General features: G+C 40.6%; 4 protein-coding genes across 4 annotated transcripts; 1 reads left to right on the forward strand and 3 right to left on the reverse strand.

Annotated features, from left to right (window-relative positions):
- The first annotated feature begins 234 nt into the window (after positions 1-234).
- Positions 235-8,187, forward strand: LOC132704308 (uncharacterized). Its single transcript, XM_060674215.1, has 6 exons — positions 235-1,064; positions 1,212-1,281; positions 4,094-4,304; positions 4,389-4,521; positions 4,826-5,050; positions 7,076-8,187. The coding sequence occupies exons 1-6, from the start codon at positions 996-998 to the stop codon at positions 7,148-7,150; spliced, it is 783 nt and encodes a 260-aa protein (XP_060530198.1). The 5' UTR covers positions 235-995; the 3' UTR covers positions 7,151-8,187.
- A 6,854-nt stretch (positions 8,188-15,041) lies between these two features.
- On the reverse strand, positions 15,042-15,804 carry LOC132704310 (uncharacterized). Its single transcript, XM_060674216.1, has one exon. It carries the CDS (start codon positions 15,723-15,725, stop codon positions 15,063-15,065), a length of 663 nt encoding a protein of 220 aa, XP_060530199.1. The 5' UTR covers positions 15,726-15,804; the 3' UTR covers positions 15,042-15,062.
- A 9-nt stretch (positions 15,805-15,813) lies between these two features.
- LOC132704307 (malate dehydrogenase, mitochondrial-like) lies at positions 15,814-18,868 on the reverse strand. The gene is made up of 6 exons (XM_060674214.1): positions 18,755-18,868; positions 18,321-18,606; positions 18,081-18,266; positions 17,813-18,010; positions 16,134-16,365; positions 15,814-15,977 (listed from the first exon to the last, which is right to left on the reverse strand). The coding sequence occupies exons 2-6, from the start codon at positions 18,570-18,572 to the stop codon at positions 15,820-15,822; spliced, it is 1,026 nt and encodes a 341-aa protein (XP_060530197.1). The 5' UTR covers positions 18,573-18,606; positions 18,755-18,868; the 3' UTR covers positions 15,814-15,819.
- Positions 18,869-20,536: 1,668 nt separating this feature from the next.
- LOC132705174 (ribonucleoside-diphosphate reductase large subunit) lies at positions 20,537-24,506 on the reverse strand. The gene is made up of 7 exons (XM_060675615.1): positions 24,367-24,506; positions 24,223-24,311; positions 23,989-24,166; positions 23,635-23,935; positions 22,962-23,519; positions 22,397-22,773; positions 20,537-21,710 (listed from the first exon to the last, which is right to left on the reverse strand). Exons 1-7 carry the CDS (start codon positions 24,407-24,409, stop codon positions 20,842-20,844), a joined length of 2,415 nt encoding a protein of 804 aa, XP_060531598.1. The 5' UTR covers positions 24,410-24,506; the 3' UTR covers positions 20,537-20,841.
- Positions 24,507-25,434: the final 928 nt, after the last annotated feature.

Below are 25,434 nucleotides of genomic sequence, written 5' to 3' on the forward strand. Positions count from 1 at the left end.
AAACTACCCCAGAGTAGATGAGCCGCCAACATTGAATTACGATTTAACATTTAACGCCTTCTCGTGTTTATGGATATTGGCCTACACGTAGGAAAAAACTGTGAAAATTCACTCGTGCAGTCGATAACAAACGAGAGCTTGAAGGAAAGAACTTGAAATAGCAAACGAAACCAAATAATTATCAAGAGATCTATATTGCCGCAGTCAACTGTCAACTAAGTTTCACACGGGGAATAGAACGAAATGAAAGAAACGAGATCGGTCTGAATGCATCCTGGAAAAAAGTTAGTGACGCGATCGCCATCGGACGGATAATGCGCGAAATGCCGGTTCGTACGGTTTCCGAGAAGATGTCGCGGTAAAGTCGCGTGCACCCACTGTTGCATAATCCATTCCATCACGTATCTGGACATCGCTATTCCTGGTAAAACTTCCCGCACGATCACTCGCCTTATCGCCGCCTTTCAACATTACCGTCAGTTACTGTGTCGAAAAGGACGCTCATATGAGGACGTGGCGGCCACCGAGAGACATCTTCGACTTCGACATCAATGAATCGCGGAGGGAACAGCAACGGGCGAGAGGGGTGACGAACTGTGCACAGTGTGCCGTGGCAATGTTTCACGTCGTCCACGGTTGATTTAAACTACAACTTACGTGTGCGTGTGTGTTGTGTGTGTGCATGTGTGCAGGAGTTTTGCCGAGAAAAGAGGGCCTCCCCGCATACGTTTGCGGGACAAGAGTAACAAAGAAAAAAATAATAAACGCGACGTAGTGGCAATCAGCTGAACTACACGTCTTGTGCAACGTACGATCGGTAGTATAGTAAGGATCGCGGGGGGTTAAAGAAACGATCGTGGCCACAGACAACTATTATGGCTGCCGAGAGCGTTTGAGGTGCCGGCCTGCAGCCGGTTGGTGATCCGTTTTCTCTCGACGACGACGACCAAAGCGCCAAAGTGGCCGACCAAAGGAAGTCGCGTAAAAAGCAAAACATGCTGAAATTTCTAACGCACAAGCTAAGGACGCATTCGATTAACGAAGACCACAGATATGTGGAAAAGGTATGTATGTGTGTGTATGTGTGCCGGGCTCTCTTTGTGTCGAGACCGAAGGAGAAAAAAAAACATGGCCGTGCTCGTGGCAAGAACAAAGAGAACGGTGCCGGCTTGCGGTTTAAGTTGAAGGAGTTTGTTTTTGCGATTTTATAGGTAGAAGACGATGACCACGATTCGGGTACCGAGTCCGACGAAGAGCTCGAGCCGGCGGCGACGTCGCCGGGTGAGTTTTTGACGTTTCTTTGTTCTCGGTCCGTGGGAGACGCGCGGGCGGTATCGCCGGACGAGTTTCAATGTTAAACGTACGATTTGTTTATGATGTTCAAGGTTAAAACTGTTGACGTGTGCGAACGTGTGTTTCGGGCTGCTATTTCTGGTTGTGGAGTGTGTGTGTGTGAATTCCGCTGCCAAATTATTTAGGGGAGGGGGCGGCTCTAACGTCGCGTTATTTTTTTTAAATACACACAAAATTAATAAGATAAAAGTGAAACTATCGGAAATTATTGAATAAAACCGAAAACAAATTATGTAAATAAAGGTAAGGGACAAAATATTTTCTGTATATGACTCGGATTATATCATAAAATAATAAACAGACCCAAGAAAAAACAAAAACCGATTAACGTAGGAAACTAATTATGCAAAAAAAAACAGGCAAAAAAGTGACGAAAATGGAAACGAAAAAAACAAAAAAACACAGTTCTTCCTTGTAACCGAAGTATATAACTAAAAACTGTAAAAATAATTTATAATAATAATATTTAAAAAAAAACAAGACGGCTCGTGCGATCATACAAATGCGGAAACCCACCGGCACTGTCGGTGGCGACATATTACAATTACGAGTGAAAGGCCAGGAAGAAACGGAAAATATCGGCGAGTCGGTTGTAGAACTAGTAATACCTGAATGTCGTCGGCACATTGAATTCATGCGAACGCCAGGTACCTTACCCTCGACGATAATCCACCAGGTCGTGGAATTGGATTATTGGGAGAGATTCTTCAGCCTCTAACGCTGCAGTCCAAATCATTTAATTTGTTTCTTTTCTTAGTTCAATGAGCTCCGGTGTTTATTTAGACAGCTACGCCACTACAGTATTAGTATAAAAAAAACATCCAAGAAACCAAATCACATATAACAAAAACTAAATCACCACGTTCAAAACATTTTTACCAAAAGTTATAAATACTCAATATCTTAAACCATTTGCAAAATATTTGGAAGCGGGCACACAGATATAGAGGATATCTCGATTTATAATAAAACACCTTGAAATCATGTTCGCCATGTCTTTGGATATTGAAAATATACTAAATTCTTGGTTTTACGCCATTAATATTTTGCAATTATACATATATGTAATGCGGATTAGCTCGATCTTGCTGAAATCACATTTGTGGGAGGTGAATGTTATCAGCTTCTTAAAAAAGTAAATCATTCTGGAGAAAGTTTAAATATCTTTAAGTGGTTCGCGAAAAAAATGTGGTCCAATAACTTTAAAGTGTTTTATTGCATACAGCACATTAAGAGACCAATAGTTTTAGTTTTAAAACATCCCATACGGAGAATGGATTGAGTAATAATGCATGTTATAACACCATTACTGCCAAAAGTGGCTTCATCCGAAAAACAATTGGATTGGCATTTATTGCTTCATTTATAACGATACACGAAGTTAACCCTTTTTTTCAAAATCACGGTTCAGAAGTTCTTGATGTAGTACCATATGGAAGGGATGATATTTGTGTTTTCTAATTTTCTATCGCATAAGCTAGCTACATGACGGGTCCTGAACTCGAATCAAAATTTATAATTCTTTTTCCTCATTCCTGTTTACTAATTTCCAGTTTTCATATTAACGTTGATTAGAACGGCCGTTATTGCATTCAAACCAAAGAATAACAATGGTTAGGGCGGCAAGTCCGCTAGTCGTTTTTTGGCGTGTGTCAGGCGGCTATCCTGGACAATCGTCCCTGGGTCAAGTAACTGTATAGGGCAACCTGCGGCATAACGCCTCTTGTAAAATCCTTTATTTATAGACGTATCGTATTGTCGAAAAACAAACATGTTGTTCTACTCGAAATCGTATTCCTGATAAAAATTTAAAAATAACCGCAGCCGATAAATTCGATCTCGAATTTGCCAGACTTTTCGGAACCGCCCGGCTTCATGACGATGAACTAAATCCGCAAAAATTAATAATTTTTTGTTCCGTGGTACAGTTCAGACGCCAGTCTTCGCCCCTATACCAAGACAGGAGTGTCAAATCTCATTATTGCTTGGTTCCTGACAGTTCACAATGCCACGTACACGATTTATCGGGTTTATTATGTAAGACATCGACCTTGTCATGACATTGACACCAACCACTCTAGTTTCGCGTATCCATGACATCCAGGAGTGACCACCTATTCAGTTTTTGTTAAATGTGTCTTATATTTTGCAGAAGAAAGTAAATAAACGGTGACCAATCGTAGACGATATTTTAAAATTCAAATATAATTAAGGAAAAATAAAAACAATAATCACTATCGCTCTCTTTCTTGTTTTCACGCGTTTTTTATTTATTTTTTAATTTGTGGCACCATGTGTACAAGTCTACTTGCGTCGCGAATATGACAATTTCAATGGCTTAGATTCGGTTGTGATCCAACGTTCGTGTGTTGAACTTATCAATAATTGTTTTTATTATTTTTGATCACGTATACATCAATATGCAATGGCACTCCCAGCCATTGTTGTTGTCCACATGATAATTTATTTGCATCATCGCAAGCACTAAATTCGTTCTTTCCTTTTGTTCGCCATTGTGCTGCTTTTCAAAACTATACTGAATGTTACTTTTTGTGTCAAATTATTAAACTGTTGACAGTAAACCCTCGCAAAAAAAAAATAAATAATAAATATATAAAAGAAATTGGTAAAATAAAAATATATAAAATATTTTTTTCAAACAAACCGAAAAAAATAATAAGGGATCGAAAACATTTTTTTTTTCTAAATATCAATAAACGAAAATGTTCTTCATGCGCAGATCGGCTATGCAGTGTGTCGCCCGCAGACACCGGCTGCTCGATGGAGAGCCCAGCCCCTGATCAACACGATCCTCACTCCTCAGAGGAGGAGCTCGAAGTGATTAACGGTAACACCCAGGCCCAGGCCCAGCGGACGGTCAGACCGTTGCGAGCGGCCTCTGTGTGTCTGCCGGAGAAGAGGAAATGGTCTCAAGTCGGCGACCACCACAGGTAAGTAACCGAAAGGGGTGACCCATGATTCAATGGTGGGTCGATTTAGATGTTTTAAAACCCATATTTTACTATTGCACGCAGGTTTAGTCCAGAAAACGAAGAGAACATGTCGCACTACAGCAACCTGAGCCCCACTTCCTCGTCCTCGCCTTACCTGAGGACCTACGGCGACGAAGGTCACGTGATAGAACATTCCGGATCGTCTGATGACGAGGTGACGACTCGCCTTAGTCGTTAAGCTGATCAGGCAACAATGGTTTACCTTGTTAAATTGCAAAGTCATGCCGTGTTGTCGAATTGTGCTTATTATCACCGAAAAAAGCGACAACATTAAAAAGAGTAAATTTGAACTAAACTTTCAATTTCAAATTATTTGAAGAATTAATGAAAATAACGTATTACATATTTGCAAAAGAAAAGGAAAAAATGACTTAGGCTAAAAAGAAATCACTTCAGTGCGAACGCTGAAAACTAACCAAAACTTGTATCTAAAAACCGGTAACGTGGGTATTTTTCAGGTTCACAACCTGTTGGGGTGCAGCGCTACGCCGGTGAGGTTCCGCACGTCGCCGCCCTTGGAGGCGGTCAAACCGGGCAGGAGAGCAGCGGTGGGCGTAAAGGGGATGTCGATAAGTCCACCTTCGAAGCTGCTCCACTACGAGGTGTCCCCTAGGAAACGGTCGAGACACGCTCGAAGCTCCCACCTCCAAAGACCGTACTTGGACTTTGAGAAGATGCAGCAGGTATTTTTTTATTTTTTTTAATATCCTACCTGTATCCAATTCTCGGGGCGTATTCTACGTATTGTGCCGAAATTTAAATAACGACTGCTAACGGGAAAAGCAAATAAGAGAGACCGTCGGAACAAAATTATCTCTTCAATATCAAATTATGTTATCAACGTCGTTCGCATATTTTTTTTTGTTTCAACAACAAAAATATTTATTTCCTTTTTCCAAGTTTATTGAGAAGAGAGCAAGGATTTGTTGGTTAAGTTGGTGCTGTTTTTCCACATTACCTAAGTGTAATTATGGATGTAGCAAAATTTATTAAGATTGACATCTAGAATATTCTAACATTCTTCACGGAGATAATATTTGAAAAGAATCAAATCGGAAAGAAAATCAATAAACCTAGTAAATAATTGTTTTGTGACGGCATTGTTTATGTAATTTTTAAAAAATAATTTTTTTTTATATCGAAATCACTGCTATTTTTTAAAATATAGCGCCGACCATCGATGTAGCAGTGGCAAAGTAGCAATCCGTGAAATCGCAACCTACCTCTGATTCTAATTGATTTCATTTTAAGGTTATTAATCGACCACCTAGGGAGGATGAAAAAGAAGGGTAAATTAAATCCATTTGACTTGAGACAGGGAAGGTCAGCTTTGTTTTTTTTTTTTTTTTTCTAAATAGAAACAATATTTTTTATTGCAGAATCTTATTCTACGAGAAAAAACAATAAATATAAATTTATTTTATTTTAAGTTATATTTTTGAAAATTTTGTTAACAAACATTATTTGTTTTTTGTTTCTGATTCTGCAATGAAAAATATGTGTTGCTAGTTAAAAAAACATAGCTGAACTTGTCAAAATTAAATGTCATGCTTTCGTCTCACCCACAGAACAAAATAACTTTTATTAGAATTTTTAAATGAACCACTCTGTATAAAAATATTCATTTTGTTCGTGAGGTATCAAATTAAATGATGTATTTTATCAAAATAAACTTGGTTAGTTCGGTCTAAAAATATTTAAAACTTAAAAAATTAAATCACAAAATAAACTGTGATATTCCGCGAATGTTGGTCGTTTTATATTAATATTATGGACCCAAAATTCCTTCCTATTTTTTCGTTCTGTATACGGAATATTAACAATTTTTTTTAAAACATATGTTTTCCTACGCAAACATCGTGCAGTTCTGTTTTACATATGGAGCGAATGAAGTTGGATCTTTTAACATTTTCTCTTTAGTACACTTATAACACTGCAAGTAAATTCCAGCCCGGTCATTTTGTTATTGGAATTATGCTGATAAATTATATGAATTCAGTCATTCTTCACCCATAAATTGATTGTAGACATGTATCATAGCTGACTTGATTATTTCTGTTTCATAATTTCCATTTTCGTTTTTTTTTTTTTTTTGCTTCCTTCTGTTGCGCCTTGTAGTACAAGTTATGCGTGTCCCTTTATCCAAAAGTAACTTGGCTAACCCTCTACTGGTATAGAATTGTCAGTACATGATAACCTAAACAATAGTAATAGTAATAGAATCACATTTATGTTTTTTATTTGGTAATTATTGGTTGAGTGTGGTTTGCCATTTCGTTCCAACCAGAGATTCATCTATACTGCTTATTGGGCAGATAATGCTGACGAAGAACTGTATGGAGGATGTCCGGGTGACGCTAGAGTCTAAAGCATTGTTAACTAAATAAAAAAAAAATTAAAAATAATTGAAATTTGTTCCTGGAAAACATAGCAGAAGACCACGTAAGAACAAATAGTAGGCCTTCTTGTGATACCCATTTCCCGGATTACAGGAACCACAATATCACTTCCGCTATCTCTCTCATAATAACTAACGCAGTTTTCAAATTGCTCTGTAAAATTTCAGCCTCAAAAAATAATCACGATGTTTATATAAAAAGGAGCGCTATCGCGACGCTGGCATTTTTCACAACTAACAAGAGCAGCGGGACGGAGCTCCTTGCCACTAAAAGAGTTATATATCTTAATTTTTCCGGTGCTTCCGTCAGCTCAAAGCCAGATCGGTAACGTCGTGGAGACCCGGCGGAGAGCACGTCGGCGAACTGTCGGTCTTCTGCTGGTGAAACGAACCGCGGGGATCGTCTCCTGGAGGACGTCCCCGTAGCGAACCGAACGCCACGGCGCCCGACGACGATGGCGAAGACGCCCGGCGTCCGGATTCCGAACCGGCGCGCGGCGATGACGGCGGCGGCTAATAAAACCGCCCCCTCCGTCGTTATTAAAAAAAAAAAGAAAACAAAACCATTTTTTCGTTTGCCGTTGCTAGTGTTTTGTTTTTTTCTCGTTTTTTTGTGATATAATGTTAAAGTGTGGGAGGAGAGGGGAGAGAATGTGTGTGGCACGGGGAACAGTTGTCGCGTGTTCAGGTAGCGTTTTCGATCGATTCGGGAGGTGCTTGAATCTAATTCGGGGTGATCTCAGAAATATTCATTCGAGTTCGGCGGGGAGGGAGATTTTTCGCGTCACTGATGAAAAAGTCGCGGACGCTATTGGACCGTAACACATTCTTCGGGAAACCGCTGGAAAAGTTGTTATATTCCCAAAAGTATATCTCCACAGAAAAAGCTAAAAAATAAAGATGAAATAATGAAGATTCAGAGAATTGAATTAAAAAATATGGGATATGGTGCCTCATAGGTATATTGATTTTAGTCGACCATTCAATTGAGCTAATGAATTTTTGAAATTGTTTAGCAATTGAGGTTAAGCGGCACATCTCACAACTTACGAATATCTAAGGTGAAGTATATGAAAGGGATAACACTAATAAAATAGAATGTTTTTTTTTTAAATAGTACAGACATCGATCGAGAACGCGACTGGTAAAAACGTATGACCGGGTCGGTGCCCGGGCGAGGGGTGGGGTCTTAAACATTTCGCTCACGCATTTTTTAACGAAGTGACCTTAGCAGTTACGAGTATATTTAAAATATAAGCCGTCGACCAAAAATACGCGAACATTTGGGCGCCGACCCCGGTACAACGATGACGCGTTATATTTTTCGACCGACCCCTGTATATAGAACTGTAGATAAACGGAAAAGATATTAATAGTTTTCGGCCCGTTCGACGGACGGGCACGGAGGAGAAATGGAAGAAATATTAACAAAAACCGGGTTGAATTTATACGGGGTGTTTCTAATGTACAATTAATATGTAAATATAATATGGCCTCGTGGCCCGGTACCGTCCCCTTAGACCTGTAATAATTGGCAAAAACGACCGTTAAATTAGGGAATTTATAAGCTGATAAGGAAACATACGAAAGTATCCTTCCATCAATTAAAAATGACTAAATTAGTTATAAACAATTAATTTGTACATTGAAATTTTTTTTTCTACTGACGCTTCTTATTGTTATATCGGTCACAATACCGTAAAATCAAACCTTGATGGAAACGAAAGTTGATTTTCACTTGTCAATTGATAATCGCCATTTAAAGTGAAAAAGCAATTGTGGATTAAATACTTATATATCAATCTTTATTGGTTGTATTGATACCGGTAGAACCCAAACACAGGTTAAGTATTGATTATTGATTTTAAAATTCGTATGTTAATTGCATTGAAAACCAAAAGGCTAAACTATCCCCTACGCAAATAACCCATAAAACTTGTTTAGAGTAGGCCAGGTGACCATATTAGTAGGCGCTCGCCTTGAACTAAAATAATGCCCATACTAGGCACTTAAATGCACGAACTTCGGCGTAATCCTACCCTAACTTAATATTTTGGAATATGCCCATGACAAGGCTGGAATTTGGGACACCTTGCCGAAGCTTTTGGATTTAAAGTGCAAGAAATTAATGATCGAAGTCTAGTTAAAACACTTATTTATTCGGAAACACCGTAATACTGACAATGGTATGCCATATTCTTCGAGCAAGCTCCGCGGTAAAGTCCATATTTGTGTAAACAAACCCGATCGATTTCTAACTATATTACGAGTTGGTTTTACAGGACCTTTACTCTTAAAACTAAACATTGTTTGTACTAATTAAATATTATATGTCGTGGTTGCGGCTTTCTCGCTCTGCTGTTGTATCTATTGAAGATTCTCTTATGCTGACTCGGGTTGGCAGTCGTGGGTTGGCATTGGTTATTTGAAGTGTGCCGTGCAGATGTTAGTAGTCCATCAGGCGCTTGAATCTCCTCTTGGGGTCCCCTGGTTTGTATTTGAAGCAGCTTTTGATAACGGCTGCTTCCGTGTTCGTGGCTTTAGCGAAGAACCTGTCCCCCGCCTGAGTCAGGAAGTCCTGCATTGTAGGCATCCCTAGATCGCGTCGGATCTGGGCGTTCCTGATGAACCACGGTGCCCCCGTGATCCATCGTAGCGTTTTTGCCTGCAGGACCTCCAGGTCCTTGATCAGGTTCTTAGCCTTGTGGAGCCACACCGGGGAGGCGTAGGAGACCACTGGCCTGATGATCTGCTTGTATAGTGTAAGCTTGTTTCTGATGCTTAGTCTGCTGTTCGGGTTTAGTAGCGGTCTCAGTTGGTTGCGGATTCCGTATCCTTTAGCTTTTGTGGTTCTGGAATGGTCTTTCCAGACCAATTTTTTGTCGAATGTGAGCCCCAGATATTTGATGGTTCTGGCCCATTTTGTACATTCACCATTTATTTGGATCTGTGCTTGGCTCTTTTCGTTTCTTTGTAAACAAAATGGCTTGTGTTTTGGCCCCGTTCACCTGGATTTTCCATGCGTTGGCCCATAGTGCGATATGCTTCAGGTGATTTTGTATAAATTTGGCCGCCGCTTCGGGAACCTTAGATGTAGCCGTGACTGCGGTGTCGTCCGCAAATTGGTAATTTGTCGTTTTTTGGTCTCTAGGCAGGTCGTACGTGTACAGGTTGTACAGCATCGGGGATAAGGGTGAGCCCTGCGGTACTCCCGCCCTGATGCTGTATTCTGTCGAATCTGTATTTTCTATTTGTACACTGTAGGTTCTTCCCAGGATAAAGGTGCCGATCAGTTGGACGATGTGGGTAGGGATTCCTCTTGCGTAGAGTTTGTGGATCAGGCCCGCGTGCCAGACCTTGTCGAAGGCCTTCGATATGTCCAAAAAGGCAGCCGCAACGTGCTGCCTTTTGTTGAAGGCCTCCAGGATGTTTTCCGCGAGTCTGGCCGCTTGGTGGGTGGTTGATCTTTGGGCCTGGAATCCAAACTGTTCTTCCGGAATCATCGTCCTCAACTGCGGGATGTCTTTTAGCCGAGCTAATAGAATTCTTTCCGCTATCTTCCCCAGGGAGGAGAGCAGACTAATGGGCCGATAGTTGGCCGGGTCTGTACTGCTTTTGCCCGGCTTTTGAATCATGATGATTCTTGCTCTCCTCCAGTGCTTGGGGAAGTGTTTTAGCCTGAAGATGGCGTTGACTATGTTGGTTAGTTCGGCTATTTGCTTTCTCGGCAACCTTTTTAGCGCGGCATTAGAGACGCTGTCTAATCCAGGGGATTTTCTTGGTTTGACCCGTCTAGTTTCTATGTAGACCTCTTTCGGAGTGGCAGGAGGGAGCATTTCACTAGTGGTGATGTTCGGGAGGATCTTGGAGGTTTCTTCGACCGCCTCGTCGATGAGTTTGCACTTCTTTGGACGGGGGTTGTCTTCGAACTGTTTGTGTAGGAGGGCTGCGAAAATCTCCGCCTTCTCCTCGTCTGTCGTCGCTTTTTGATTGTCCTTTGTGAGGAGGGGTGGTATTTTCCTCCTCCGTGCTTTGGTGAGCGCCTTGGCGGTCCTCCAAAGGTTTGTACCGGCGAACGTGTTTATGTAATCCAGCTTCTCCTGCCACGTTTCGTCCCTGTAGATTTTGAGTCTTTCTTTTACCTCTTGTCGAAGTCGGTTGGCCGCTCTTTTGTCGGCCGGATCCAAAGTGGTACGTGCCCTTCGGGCTGCTCGGTTCTTCTCTCGGATAAGCGAGCGGATTTCCCTCGGGAGGTTATGGCTGGCACTTTGGATCGGTCGACTGGTGGAGGCACGCTTCAAGGCTCCGGCGATGTCCGAAGTTAATTTTTGTACCGCTTTGTAAACAAACCCTTCTAACCCCGTCATCGATATATTGACCCAGTGACGCAGTTAAGTTTCGGTCGGCCATGCTGCCCATTTTCCGTCCTCGGAAATTTTTGTCGACAATATAATATAAAACTAATTTTTTTAACTAATTTCATAATCATAGAGGTTCGGGATCGGAGAACCTCGAATCATTCTTTCAACCGTATTCTATACTCAATTCTCTGTAGAAACAATCATTTTGCCTCCACAGGACCTTTCAGTTCAGAGCTTGAGTCACCACTACAATCGTGCATAGCAGTGTGAGAGGCTTTATTGTAGACACCTTCTTAATTATTCCGTCATACCTATCGTTTTCAAGTTTTTTTTTTGTGTTACCGTCATTGGTAATTACACTCCTACGTAGAAGCATCTACCTCCCTACTTCGTATAATAGTTTTTTTTTAGCATAAAAGACGTATTACGCTGTTTCGACTGCGCAGGCGTTAATTTTGTTCAGCTTCTCTTCGAATCCTACTTAACTTTGTGATAGTTATTTCGAGAATTAGAAATGTATCGTCCATTCTCTTTGGTCTAGATCCGAAAAAAAGCTACTTTTAAAGATATTTATATAGCGACTTTCATTTACACTTTCAAAACTTTCGCATTACACTCCGAAACCATAGAAACTTTTGGTTTGAAAATGATCAAATAACTTTTACCTTACCACCCTTTTTTTACTCCACAACAACTTTTTCTGTGTTTTGTAGAGTGTAGAGTGGCTACTATCCGAGAGTCCATGTTTATTAGTATGTTAGGAAGGCAAGTCATTTCTCGAACAACCAATTTTTCCTTGTTGTAACATCTTGGTATCACGTATTCGTCTTGGGGCTTATGTAAGCCAGGCTTGTTTCTATCGAATTCAGTTTTTGTATGCCCTAGTCCTTTACATATGGAACACTCTTTTCTTGGCTCGGGATAATCATGTTGGATCATTAGAGTTGTAGCATCTTTTTGTATTCAATGAATATCCAAATTCTAGCCTAGGATTAGCTGGTTTTGAAAAATTAGGCTTTGGGTTCCTTTGGTCTGTTTTTGGGTTAGGTTAGGTTCAGTGGTAGTGTGCCTTCCAGCTTTAGCCCCTAATTGAATTTTTGTTTTATTCCATCAATAATCGTGACCACAGCGTTCTTGCCTGAAATTTAACATTGACGTAATAGTTGTTTTTCTTTTTCAAAAAAATATTGAGTTCAATATTCATGTTGAATCTTATGCCGATTAATCATAGTTTTTGTTGCCGTCGGAAAATATTGATGATCGGGAAAAGATTCGTCCACTGTGTGAACGTGTGGAGTAACCTCGTTCCAGTCAGCCTGTACCGCAACGTACGTTTTATTTCTATCCAGCCATTTATTTATGACATTTTCAATAATTCTAATCCTCTCTCGATCACTGCCAACTGAAGAACTACTGTTTCTTGTAATGTCTACATGTACAGCCTGTTTAACAGCAAACAAATTTTGAAGAGGAACCGTGTTACCGTCACTATTATACCGACTAACACTTGTGTCGCTATTTTTGACATTCGAACTTTGTTCTGAGCATCTCGACCTGTGTTGAGTTCTTGTGTTTCTGCTAGTGCTACTACTGCGTCTATGTTTGCGGTTTCCCATATCAACTAAGTTAACTTCAAACGGCCAACTGCGCCACGTATATTGTGTTGAATTTTTCTTTTATCCTTCAGAACCGAAATGTCACTTTTTACTGTTTAACTAGTTATATAACCGAATACCGCAAGCACTATCCTACCGCTGCTCTGTAAGAAATTAAAAGGCGAAATCTTGTTAAAACGCTTACTTATCCGGAAACACCTTAATATAGTCGATGGTAAGTCACGTTCAACTTATTAAAACAGACTGAAACGCAAAAATATTCTTCGAGCAAGCTCCGCGATAATAGGCCACACCACTGTAAACAAACCAATCATTGTGCGGGCCCTTAACATCATAATGGTTCTTTACGGTCGTAAATCTTCTAACCCAGAGACGCAGTCACTTTTGAAAACATTACAACGAATGAAAAACATAATTGTTGGTACGCCCCGGTATGTCTTCAGTTTTTGTAATTGTTTGTTATTTCGCGTTCACCTTTATTCTCTATTGTGGGACGGTGCCGAGGTATCCGAGCGTGTAGACATCTCGTAGCGACTAGTTTTAAGCTCATTATGATCTCGTTAAGTCATTTAACTTTTTTTACATCCATTCCGCTAGCCGGTCGAGCAATGAAATTGTGGCTGCATAAATATCGGGCCTTTGACTACCCCGGTTTGGTAAACATTTGATGCAAATTTCATGAGTGGCCCTCGATCTTAAGTTTTACTGGGAACATTACAAATTACCGACTTTCACTACACGTTATAAATATGCGTTACGCAGTTTTGTGCTTTCGCAAACCTCGATATTTTTAACTTCGTGAGGAATGCATTCACAGAAACACAAATGTCGGTACGCGAAGCCAACATTTAAAAAAATCTCGGTTAGGATTCCCAATCTTGGTTCGCGCAATTAGAAAATTTCACTAATTTTTGGATATTATGAAAATCGATAGATTTCACGACTTAGTAAACCCTAGCGACCATGAAATGAAAAATAATTATTAACGAAAGTCACTGGAAATCTAAGGAAATTCGCGAGGCTACAAGTCGCATCCGCCCGACTCGAGGTTAGCGCCTCATGACGTCAGTGCTCGGATTATGTTTCCGTGTTCATAAACATCGCCGCGTGCATTTGTCAAATGTTGTCTAAAACAATTAATGGAGTTTTATTCCTGGTTGTCCAAATACAGGGAAGGTGTTTGTTAGTGTAACGCGAAATTTAATTGCGGGGAAAAACTTCTTTGCTGCAGCAAAATAGTAAACTTCTGATTGAGTAAAGTGATTCCACATATTTTGATTTGTCAAGCAAACAAGCAAGCCTCGATTAATTGGTCAAATGTATGTAGGGCGCAATTTTTAAACATTCTAAATGAAACAAAAAATGTGTTACATATATAGATATAGATTTAAGTACATAGTGAAGCAGTGGAAGTTGTGAAAAATTAACAAATCCAGTTTAGAATCATGTTTTTGGCATTATAGGAAATAAACTATCTATGAAAGCTACCATGAAAAACATCTTGACTCTTTGAATGTAAATTTTAATAAAATTCATAGCAACTAACTGATAGGTACTAAATTTATTTAATTGTTAGATCATAGGGACAAGTAGACATGACAAGGGACATGAAGCTCTAAACGTAACGTGATGTTTTAAAATTTGTTAATATTATTTAGATAAATCGCAATTACTGAATTATATAGACATAAAATGTGGTCAGTAAAGATTTGCTTGTCAAAAAATAATAATGTCTAGTAAAAACATAAACTAATATTACGAATGGCAGCACTAACAACCTATTGTGCTCATAGACGATCCGCAACAATTATTATCTATTATTATATATATAATTATCTCGATACGAGCACTGACGTCATAACTAATGAGAGGACGTTTATCATGTTTATAAGGTCGGTTTTTTATTTGTAACTTATTACATTTTGATCACTATGAAAACTGTACCAAGTTTGATATTTTGTGTAAATCTACGTCATCGCGGGCCACTCGCTCGCCGTTGATTTTCGTCCCGAAATTGCGCGCACGGCCTAAGTTTTACGTATATACGTTTCAACGCAGTCAATTAGCGCGATCACCTTATTATGTGCGAAGGAACCAGATACGTTTTTTTTTCGTACCAAGGAAGCCGGTAGGGCACCCCCGCGTCAGCCAAACGAACTGATTTTTTCGTTTTTAAATGCCTAGCCGCATGTGGCGAACATCGTCGCGCACGCGTCGTCCTCTTTAGCTGCAATAATAATTTTATCGATTCTATTGTTTTTCGGAAACACACTATATTTCGTTCAATAAATATTTTATATCTTGAACGGGTGGTTTTATTTTATTTCGTCTTTCTACTAAACGAATTTGACGTGACAAATAGAGGACTGCCCGGCGCGCCCAACCTAAACTGACCTCTGGGCCCGATAGGTTCCCTCTTATGGTAAGATTTCAGCGGGTACGAGCCGCCCCTGACATACCCGGACGACGTACATGGCTTCCTGTACAGCCGCACTCCTTTGGTTTGCTGAGAATCACCTCTGTCTTCGTTCTTGTCGCGTTCCTGAGCTACGGAAACATTTTGGCAGGCGCCTTCCGTCTTTGAGGCATCCGAGCCCCGTTCGACGAACCTGGGCGCCACTGGTTCCATCTTCGATTCGTTTAGACCCTCGGTGGACTCCTCGCGAGATGACGGCTCAAATTTTTTCGCCATGAAGTATTTAACCAATACGTCACTCGCGTCGCCACGTGCTTTGCTGGTGGTACTGTTGGAGACGGTTTCCGGTATTGTGGGTTGGTCGCACACCTCGGGAGGAACTTTTCGAGCCTTCCTGCTAAGTCGAGGCGGCAATGGCGCCCTCTTGGGCTTCCAAGTCGCCCAGTAAGTCTCCTCCAATCTGTCCAAGACTTTGGCATTTGTGTTGCGAGAGTGATGCACCGGACACGACACCTTTTGCTCGGAGCTCTTTTCGTAATTCGGTAGGTCTACGTCGGATAGCGACATCGTCGAATCAACTTTTTAAATTTTGAATAGCGGCGCCGGTTAACAAAAACTTACAGATTGGACAAATGACACAACCACAGATGACGGTATAGATTTATTTATCACAATTAAAGGTTGCGCGCGCCGTTGCACCTGTGACAAAAGATTCGCCGAGCTTGATCAAATCTTTAACGTACAGCGATCCCCTTTTAAGGCAAAAGGCTTCGTAACCGCTGATGTTCGGCATGTGGGACGACAGTATTCCATGTCGACCTTAAAATCCCCAGGTCCATTTTTTTAAATACTATTACAACAAATGGCCTAATATTCCTAGTACACCTGGCCATTAGAAGTAAAACAAGACAAATAAATACGACGCTTAACCGTGACTCTGTACTCTGCACAATTATTTGTAACTAACCAACTTACCGAGCCTAACGATAGACGTCATATAAGGCAAAAATTGGCCGATGTGTCCTGTTTGACGAATAAACGCACACTCCACGCAATTTGACGCGCCATTTAACGCCTTCGACAGCGAATCGATGAACCTGGACACGGCCAGCGCAGACGCCAAACAAACTATTTGATTCTGCCGATACGATTTAACCAGTTCTCGTTCGGATTTCGACAGCAGATCCTGAATCGTTTTGTGGTGTTGCTGAAAATACGTCACCGATTTGCAGTCTTTAAAGTTGGAATTACTAGCGGGCAACTAAAATGTAATGCCTAGGGAAAATCTGAGCTTCAGTGTGTTGCATTGTCAGTATTTTCGGCATATACCAAATTTAGTCTTATGTGCATTGTGTTGTAACTTTTGGAAACCGCAAAAATTTTTGAATAAAGCGGTGGTCCAAAAATCAGTACACGGGCAGGGTTGTGTACTGTGCTTGTCTAGACATTGTTCTATGGTTTTCTGTTTTAAGGTTAGGACCTTAGAAATTCGCCTCAATCACGTTTTATGTATTGTCGAATGATGTTCTCGTCTAAAGAAATAAAGGTTTATTTCGGAGTGTTTAATGTAATTATTGAAAATTAAAGACATAACAAATTTGGCGACGAGGATGGCATAAAACCAATAACATTTTCATCTTATCACTCACAAAGTAACGGTCTTGCTGATATGAGTCTTCAAAGTATTAAAATGAACTTAGAAAAGACCTTATTTTTCTTAAAAAAGGGGAAATAAGTCAATACGTATTAAGAACCAGACTATTAAATTTTCTATTTATATATAAAAACACACCGTCAACAGTTACCGGTATTTCTCCTTCAGAAAGTATTTTTAAGTTAAAACGAAGAACTCGATTTGATTTATTGAAACCTTTTCAGAATAAAAAACGTCCAAATATAGACAATAGCATAGACATTTTTCAAAAAATGAAATTGTATTCTTTGAATCAGGCTGTGTATCTTAAAGATAAGCTACTCTGGCAGAAAGGCAAAATTGCAAAAATATTTAGTCATTCAACTTATTTAGATCTAGTAAATAATAATATAAAACACGTTCATGCTAAGGATATTCAAAATTGTTCTGGATTTATTTCTACCGATTTTAATGTACAGGAAACCTTTTAGAAGGAATATATGTCACAAAGTGCTCCTCTTGATAGTAATATCTTATCACTTTTGCCCAACGTTGATGTCAGTAACAATTTGCCAGATTCTACGCCAATGAAAACCCCGATTGTGTACTACAATATCAGAAGTTGAACAATCAAGTAAAAAAGTGTATCAAGCCCTAATAAACCAAATTATTCTGTCGGTCATTCTCCAAGGGCAATTCAACCAGGAACTTAAGTTCGGTACTAATACTTGATTAGGTAGGATTCTTAAACCTCATCAGAAACTACACTTGTAAAAGTAGAGTAAGTTTTATTTTTCGTAAGAGGAGAAAATGTAGTGTTCTTTTCTAAGCATTGTTCTATGGTATTTTGCTTTGAGGTTAGGACCATTAGAGATTCGCGCCATTCATGTTTTATCTAACGTCGTATAATGTCCCATCAAAAGAAAGGTTGATTTCGGAGTGTTTAGTACAATTATTTAAAAGTATGTTAAGTACATAATAGGATGGTTGTGTTTTAATAAATTAATTTAAATGTATCTACCGAGTGGACGCGCGCGGGCCTGGCCGCCGAAACGACGGCGACGACGCTATCATCGGCGACGCCCCCAATTATCGGGCACCGGACCTCCGAGCAGTCCTGTCCGGTAACTAGGGCTGTGTAGTAGTTCGCCCTCATACACTGTATCGACGACAAACCGACGATTTTACGAAAGTCGTAGACACCTGCGCGTTTATACTCCTAATAAACATGCAACGTCAACCACAGACAACAGAAATTTGGTTAATTTCGGTCGTGCCAACGCGTATACCTCCGACAGCAATGGTACGAACGCTTCCACGGGAGGTTTCGCTATACAAAGCACCGCCTTAGGGTTGAATTCTATGCAGTGAAGGGCGACGGACCTCACGTCGTCCAAGTTTTTCTCGAACAAGTCCCGCGGGGTCTCGGACAGCTTCGTCCTGGGGCCCCCAATGCAGACGACAATGTCAGAGTCCTACGACGGCCGACCGGCGATTAAACGCCCGCACCCCAGCCTAACTTTACTCACTAATATCGCGTGTTTCAACACGCCGTTGCCGCAGTAGGATTTTATTCTTGTTCGGGTGTCGATATGACTCAAATCTTCGGCGACGCAGCATACTGCAGCGTCTCGATCGTGTAAACGCAACTCGGTAATCAAGGAGTTTTGCTTGAGGAGGAGGGAGACGTGCCTGCCGATAGCGTGACACGCATCGAGAATTGTCACGGTACAGACCTGTTTTTCTGGTGGCGAGGTGCCGTACTGGACCGCACTGTTCATGCGCGAAAGCTTGGACGCGTGACGAATTGGGCCGCTTAAATTTGGAATCATGTCGCTACACTACAAATTTGGCGATCTGTCGAGGTGACAATAACGTTCATTGTCAATTTCAATAAATCTCAACGCAAACGTTCATCCTAACACGTCGCATGGAATAATTCAAACAAAAAATACCAACTTACGACTGAACATAAAGGCTCCCACAGACGCTCAGTTTTTTAGCACAGGCCAATTTGTGCAGTTTAACTGTACTATTGCCTGTCCCACACACACGCAGTTTTATAGCACAGTTCTTTCTATACAGCCAACTGGGTAAATTAACATTCAATAGTTTTGGCACGGTTTTTCTATACTTAGTGAAAGAAAATGGCTTCTCGAGACACGGCATTATATTGCATTGTGCTTGCCTGTGCAATAAAGAAAAAGCAAAAAAAGCAACGGTTGGTGCAAAGAAGCAAATGGACCAAAGATTGGTTACTCAAAAGAAATGATTACTCCCATGTCAATTTGCTTGCTGATTTGAAATTTGACAAGCAGGATTGGTTTAACTACCCAAGAATGGACGAGACAACCTACTTGAAATTATTGAAACTCGTTTCTCCTTTAATACAAAAGCAAGACACATGCTTGAGGCAATCAATTTCATGCCACGAGCGGTTAACAGCTACCTTAAAATTTCTCGCTACTGGTCGAACGTATGAAGACTTAAAGTTTTCAACAATAATTTCACCTCAGGCATTGGGACTAATAATACCAGAAACATGCAGATGGATTCTAAATAAACCTTAAAACTAAACAAGTCCACACACGCTCAGGTTTCCAAGTTTGCGCAGACTAAATTCTAGCGCGGTCTGATTTTGCTCAGGCCAGGCCAACGGCCTGTGCAGTCGGCCGGACGTTCACACAAACGCACCGATATGCCTGCACAAACTAGGTTTGCAACCAAAACTGAGCGTCTGTGGGGGCCTTTATATAAAAGAAGTCATGTTCATATTTTGTGTTCTGTAGCTAGGTGACCAACCAAACTAACCAAAACCAAATAATGGAACTCGCTAAAGGGTGAATGTGGTTAATTGCTGTTGATGATGCAGGAACTTTTGAAGCTATCAAAAAAATTTTGATTAGGACCATTTAATATGCGCATGCGCGGCTATTTGAAATCTGGTATTAAACCTATAACACTCTCATTTCAGCCCGGTAGACACACACAAACATTGCAATGTGTCCACCAAATTACAAGAAATTTGGCGGAATTTGTGCTTATCAATCGGCGCAAATTGTTTGTTTTCATAAACTTATAAATTTAACCTATTTGTAAAATGTAAGTAAAGTGTATATATATATATATATATATATATATATATATATATATATATATATATATATATATATATATATATATATATATATATATATATATATATATATATATATATATATGTACAATTCCGTGAATACTCCGCCAAACACACAAGAGCACCTTCCTTGGGTGAAGGCCCGGTTTCGCAGTCGTTTTGGCGTTTCGTTTGGGTACAACCATTATCTTTTGCGTTTCGGATTGTCATATAAGATTAATTTCTTTTTTTTTGCCTGTAATCAAACGATCCAAAAACCCTTCTTTTTTGTGCCTTTCTAGCAATAAGTTGCACGTGGTAGTAAGTCATGCAGAACCCAAACACTTGCTCTGCTTGGTTTGCCTATCTGTAACAAATGCTCTTGAATGGTCGACTAAACTTAGTTAAGCGCTTGTGATAGCTCTTTAATTGTCTGAGGAGGATCTGCTTCCCCTTCCGCCTTTAATAGGTCATTACCAAAAACATTACCTTACAGTGCCCCTGTTAGTTTTAAATTCTCAATTTTTACTTCGTTTGTGCCCCGTTTTCAATAGAAGATTCTACTGTGCAAGGGATATTTACTTAAACCATGAAGTAAATAAAATTAATGCATTATAATACTTCACTATTACAACTTATTATAAAACGTGGTACAGATATACAATTTAAAACAAAAGAAATGGTAGTAGGAACTAGAGCGATGTATTATTTAATTCGGTGTAAATTGGTTGAATGACCCATATATCATTGGTATACCACATTTAGAAATAAAACTCAATCGTCGAAAAAATTAATATAGCTTGTAGTTGACAAGTAAAAAACTCGATCACAGGACATCCTTAAAGATTAATTAATTAGTCTTAGTAATAGCAATACAGATTAAAATAAATCTTTGCGAAACTCCAAGACTGCGTGATCTAACCTAATAAAATTATCTAAGCGCTGCACATCTCGCACGTCTCTGGATTCTGCAGGGAGCACATCATCGCTGCCGCTGCCTCATCTTCACTGTTCTTCGCATCGCCGTTCTTTACGTCGCCATTCTTCACCAGCAACTTACTCTTGTCGACCGTAAACTGTATAGGGTTGGCCGCCGGCTTGGTCCTCAGATAATACATTCCTGTCTTCAACCCCTTATTCCATCCATAAAAGTGCATCGAAGTCAGCACGCCGTAATTGGGCTTCGCCACATGGATGTTCAAACTCTGGCTCTGATCTATGAAAGCGCCCCGATCGGCGGCCATGTTGATGATCGCCTTCTGCGATATCTCCCAGACGGTTTTGTAAATGGCCTTGAGATCGTCAGGCACGCCCGGGATATTCTGAATCGAGCCGTAATTTGCCAAGATCTGGTTCTTCATCCTGTCGTCCCACAGACCTCGGTCGGTAAGATCTTTGAGCAGGTGTTGATTGACCACCTGGAATTCACCAGAGAGCACCCGACGAGTATAAATATTGCTCGTGTAGGGCTCTATGCTCTCGTTATTGCCTAAAATCTGAGCCGTGGAAGCTGTAGGCATGGGAGCTACGAGTAGCGAGTTCCTGACGCCGTGTTGGGCGATTTTTATCTTAAGCTCCTCCCAGTTCCAGAGATCGGTAGGTGTGACGTTCCACATATCGTATTGAAGGATGCCTCGGCTTACTGGCGAACCCGCGTACGTCTGATACGGCCCCGCCTTCTCGGCAATCTCGCAACTCGCTTCCAGGGCGCCGTAGTAAATGGTCTCGAAGATTTGGCGATTGAGGCGGGCCGCCTCCTCGCTTTCGAACGGTAAACGGAGCAGGATGAAAGTGTCGGCGAGGCCTGCGAGGAAGTGGGTCTAAGTCGCGCGCTTAGCGCCGAAAATATAGAGGGTGTCAATTACTTTGGGAGGTAGTCCTTTGTCTGGTTTTACGTATATAAATATATAAAGATTAGTCCGATAATGCTATGATTTCAAGATACAGGGCGACAAGGTCTAAAAAATTAGTTTTTTACATATAAATTTCATAGCGGTACTTCTGGCAGCAATAATTATTACTGCCAGTGGTATCACAAAAGACCATAACCTATATTTTTTTGGTTTGTCTTTCCAAAAGAAAGCACATATAGATCAACGCATATACGTATTTTCAATTAAAACCCCTCAACAAACTACCTCCTGAAGTTTGGACAAGTATTTCAAAAATTCTGTGTATAACTCCAAAACTGAATAAGAGAAATTATATTATAATTATCATTCTAAAAAAAAGCTGTTGAGGATAAAAAATAATATTCCTCTTCAGCAATAATCATATTTTTTGACAAATACCCCTTTTTCCAAAAGATTTGTTTTCGGTAAACCAAACAAAGTTACGAAACTTTCGAATTTCAACAGTGCCTCGAAAATGAAAAAGCATTTTTAAATTACAGACGTTTTTCACAAAACACTTTCTATTAGGGAAATAAACGGGAATAAAATTCACCTTTTATTTAATTATTCTAGAGGGCAGGTTTGTAATACTACTTGCCTTGAACCCCAATGCCAATGGGCCTATGCCTTTTGTTCGAATTCTCGGCCTCGGGGATCGGGTAGTAATTGATGTCGATAATCTTGTCCAAATTTTTCGTCACGACTTTCGTGATCTCCTTCAGCTTGTGAAAGTCGAACTTCTGCCTATCCGCGGACACGAACATGTTCAACGCGATGGAGGCCAAATTGCACACGGCCACCTCGTCGGGTGACGTGTACTCGATGATTTCGGTGCACAGGTTGCTGCTCTTAATGGTGCCGAGATTCTGCTGATTTGATTTCCTGTTACACGCGTCCTTGTACAACATATAGGGCGTTCCCGTTTCGACCTGCGAAGATATGATGGCCCGCCATACCTCTTGCGCGGGTACTTGCCTGTCAAACGATAACCGACACTTTATTATATTATTATTATATATTGTAAAGGACATAATTCCCACTGACGCTAAACTTTAAAGTATGTATCATAAAATTAAATAAAAAAAATCAGATCCACTGCTTTTTAACAGTAATCAGCGAGTGTCTAGTTAAGTAGTGATTCTCTACATATTGCTCCCGCTTACCTAACAAACAATCCCTGTTCCTCATATTTGGCGTAAAGCTGCTCGAACTCTTCCCCATAGCAGTCCGATAAGCCAGGACACTGATTGGGACACATCAAAGACCACACCCCATTAGACTCTACCCTTTTCATGAACAGGTCCGGGATCCACAGGGCGTAGAATAAATCCCTTGCCCTCAGCTCCTCTTTGCCGGTGTTCTTCTTCAAGTTGAGAAACTCCATGATGTCGGCGTGCCAAGGTTCGAGATAAATGGCGAAGGCGCCGGGTCGTTTGTTTCCCCCTTGGTCCACATACTTGGCCATCGAGTTGAATACTTTCAACATCGGCACGAGGCCGTTTGAGACACCATTGGTGCCGGTTATTAACGACCCCTTCGCGCGGATGTTATGAACGTTGATGCCGATGCCACCGGCCGATTTCGAAATGAACGCGCACTGTGTCAAACACTTGCAGATGCCCTCGATACTGTCGTCGGGCATCATCAAGAGGAAACACGATGAAAGTTGCGGCCTTATGGTGGCCGCGTTGAATAGAGTGGGGCTCGCGTGACTAAAGTATCTAAAGAAAAAGCCAAACCAGCAATTCAGTAAACACTGGCAGTTGAAACAAAGTAAAATAAAATTGCAAAAAGAAATTAAACTCAAGTAGATTCAAGGATCCAAAACCATCCTACCTTTCAGAAAGAAGATTGTAAGTTGCAATTGCGCTTTCAATATCCTCTCCGTGGATACCAACTGCAACTCTCATGAGCATGTGTTGCGGCCTCTCGGAGATCTTACCGTTAATTTTGAGCAAGTATGATCGCTCAAGGGTCTTAAATCCAAAGTAGTTGTAAGAAAAATCCCTGTCGTAAATAATAACGGAATTTAACCGATCTGCATTCTTCATTATTATCTCGTAGTGTGTATCCGATATTATCGTTGTACGTTTCATTGTCTGCTTATTCACTATGTTATACAAATCGTTAATAACATCTAAAACACGATAGATTGTAATGGCGATGAGGTATTGTGTATTGTGAGGTTACCGCTAAACTGCTTTTTCGTTTCTTTGTGCAGATTTGACACGGCAATTCTAGCAGCCAGTACTGCGTAATCGGGATGATCTATAGTCATAGAGGCTGCGGTTTCGGCCGCTAATGTGTCTAATTCTACCGTCGTTACACCGGGATACAGCCCATTGATAACCTTCAGCGTGATCGAGAGCTACACGGAGAAAACCGAGTTAAACAAAGTTCGGTAACCAAAACTCAAAAATTCACCGGGTCAACAAAGTCCATATTCAGACCGTAACACAGCTTCTGGATTCTCGAAGTAATCTTATCCAGGTGAACGGCCTCCTGTCTCCCATCTACAAAAAATTAAGTACAAATTTCATGACAACGTAAACTGCCTCTAACTCTTACCTCGTTTAATCACGTACATCTTGCTGATCGGTTTCTTCACCATCGCGAAAACTTACGAGATTCCGATTTAAAGAAAAAGTAAATAAAAAAGTCGGATGGAAATGAAGAATTCCGACAAACTCCCGCCAAATAACATTGACAATACCGCTGAACGACAGCAGAACAATCTTCTTTTTTTATCTTCTTTGCTTTTCACAATCACTAGAGCAAGTTTACTATGGCTATTCGCTCATTACCGACGTCCGTCGAGGAATTTTTTCCTTTGGCGATAGACGTAAAAAAACCATTACCAACATTTATTCTCAGCTTGCAAAAATGAATTTGACCGATAACAAAAAACCAACCACAGGGGGACCGACAACGATTAAACACTTTAAAACCTTCACAAAACATTTAGGGAACAAAAACTACACTATTGAAACGCGGCAGAACAAAATAGAGAATATTCATCGGGGGCAACCGAGCCTTTTCAATGGAAAAAGTTGGTGTTTCCAACGAAATTGACACGGAGCACACACTTCTCGATCTGATTTAACAATCTTGCGATAGATGGCGCGCGTATACCACAATGATGTAAGTCGATGGCAATTTGCGATTTGCAATTTGTATATTTCACAACAATGGTTAATCTTGAATCGTTTATGATCTTTCTGGGTTTTAATCGGAATCGCCCTTCTTTAAAAAACGTCCGTATTCCGTTCGAGTTAAATAATTTCGTACGTAAGCGCACAACTTTTTTCATGTATCCGTAATAATTCCGGACGCTTCGAAGGATAAAAGGGATCGCGGGCGAACGTAATTACAGAAAGATATATAATTACGGACGAAAGTTGCACGGGAGTTTTCTAACGCGCCACTCCGCTCTTTCTTCCTCTCATAATTGATCGCCTTATTAAAGATGAGTTAGCTTCGCCTTTGTCTACTGTTCCGGGGTTGCCATGGCAACCGGAAAAGGTTCGGACATCGTTTGCTTATTATCGTGCAACTCATATCCTAATTGGGTTACATTAAATCGTTTCTGTTTGCGTCAGAGGCGGAGGAGTCGTTCCACCTGATGCCGCGGGTTTT

This window comes from Cylas formicarius, unplaced genomic scaffold (assembly GCF_029955315.1).
Source record: "Cylas formicarius isolate icCylForm1 unplaced genomic scaffold, icCylForm1.1 PGA_scaffold_7__23_contigs__length_41026272, whole genome shotgun sequence".
Classification (NCBI taxonomy): Eukaryota; Metazoa; Arthropoda; class Insecta; order Coleoptera; family Brentidae; genus Cylas; species Cylas formicarius.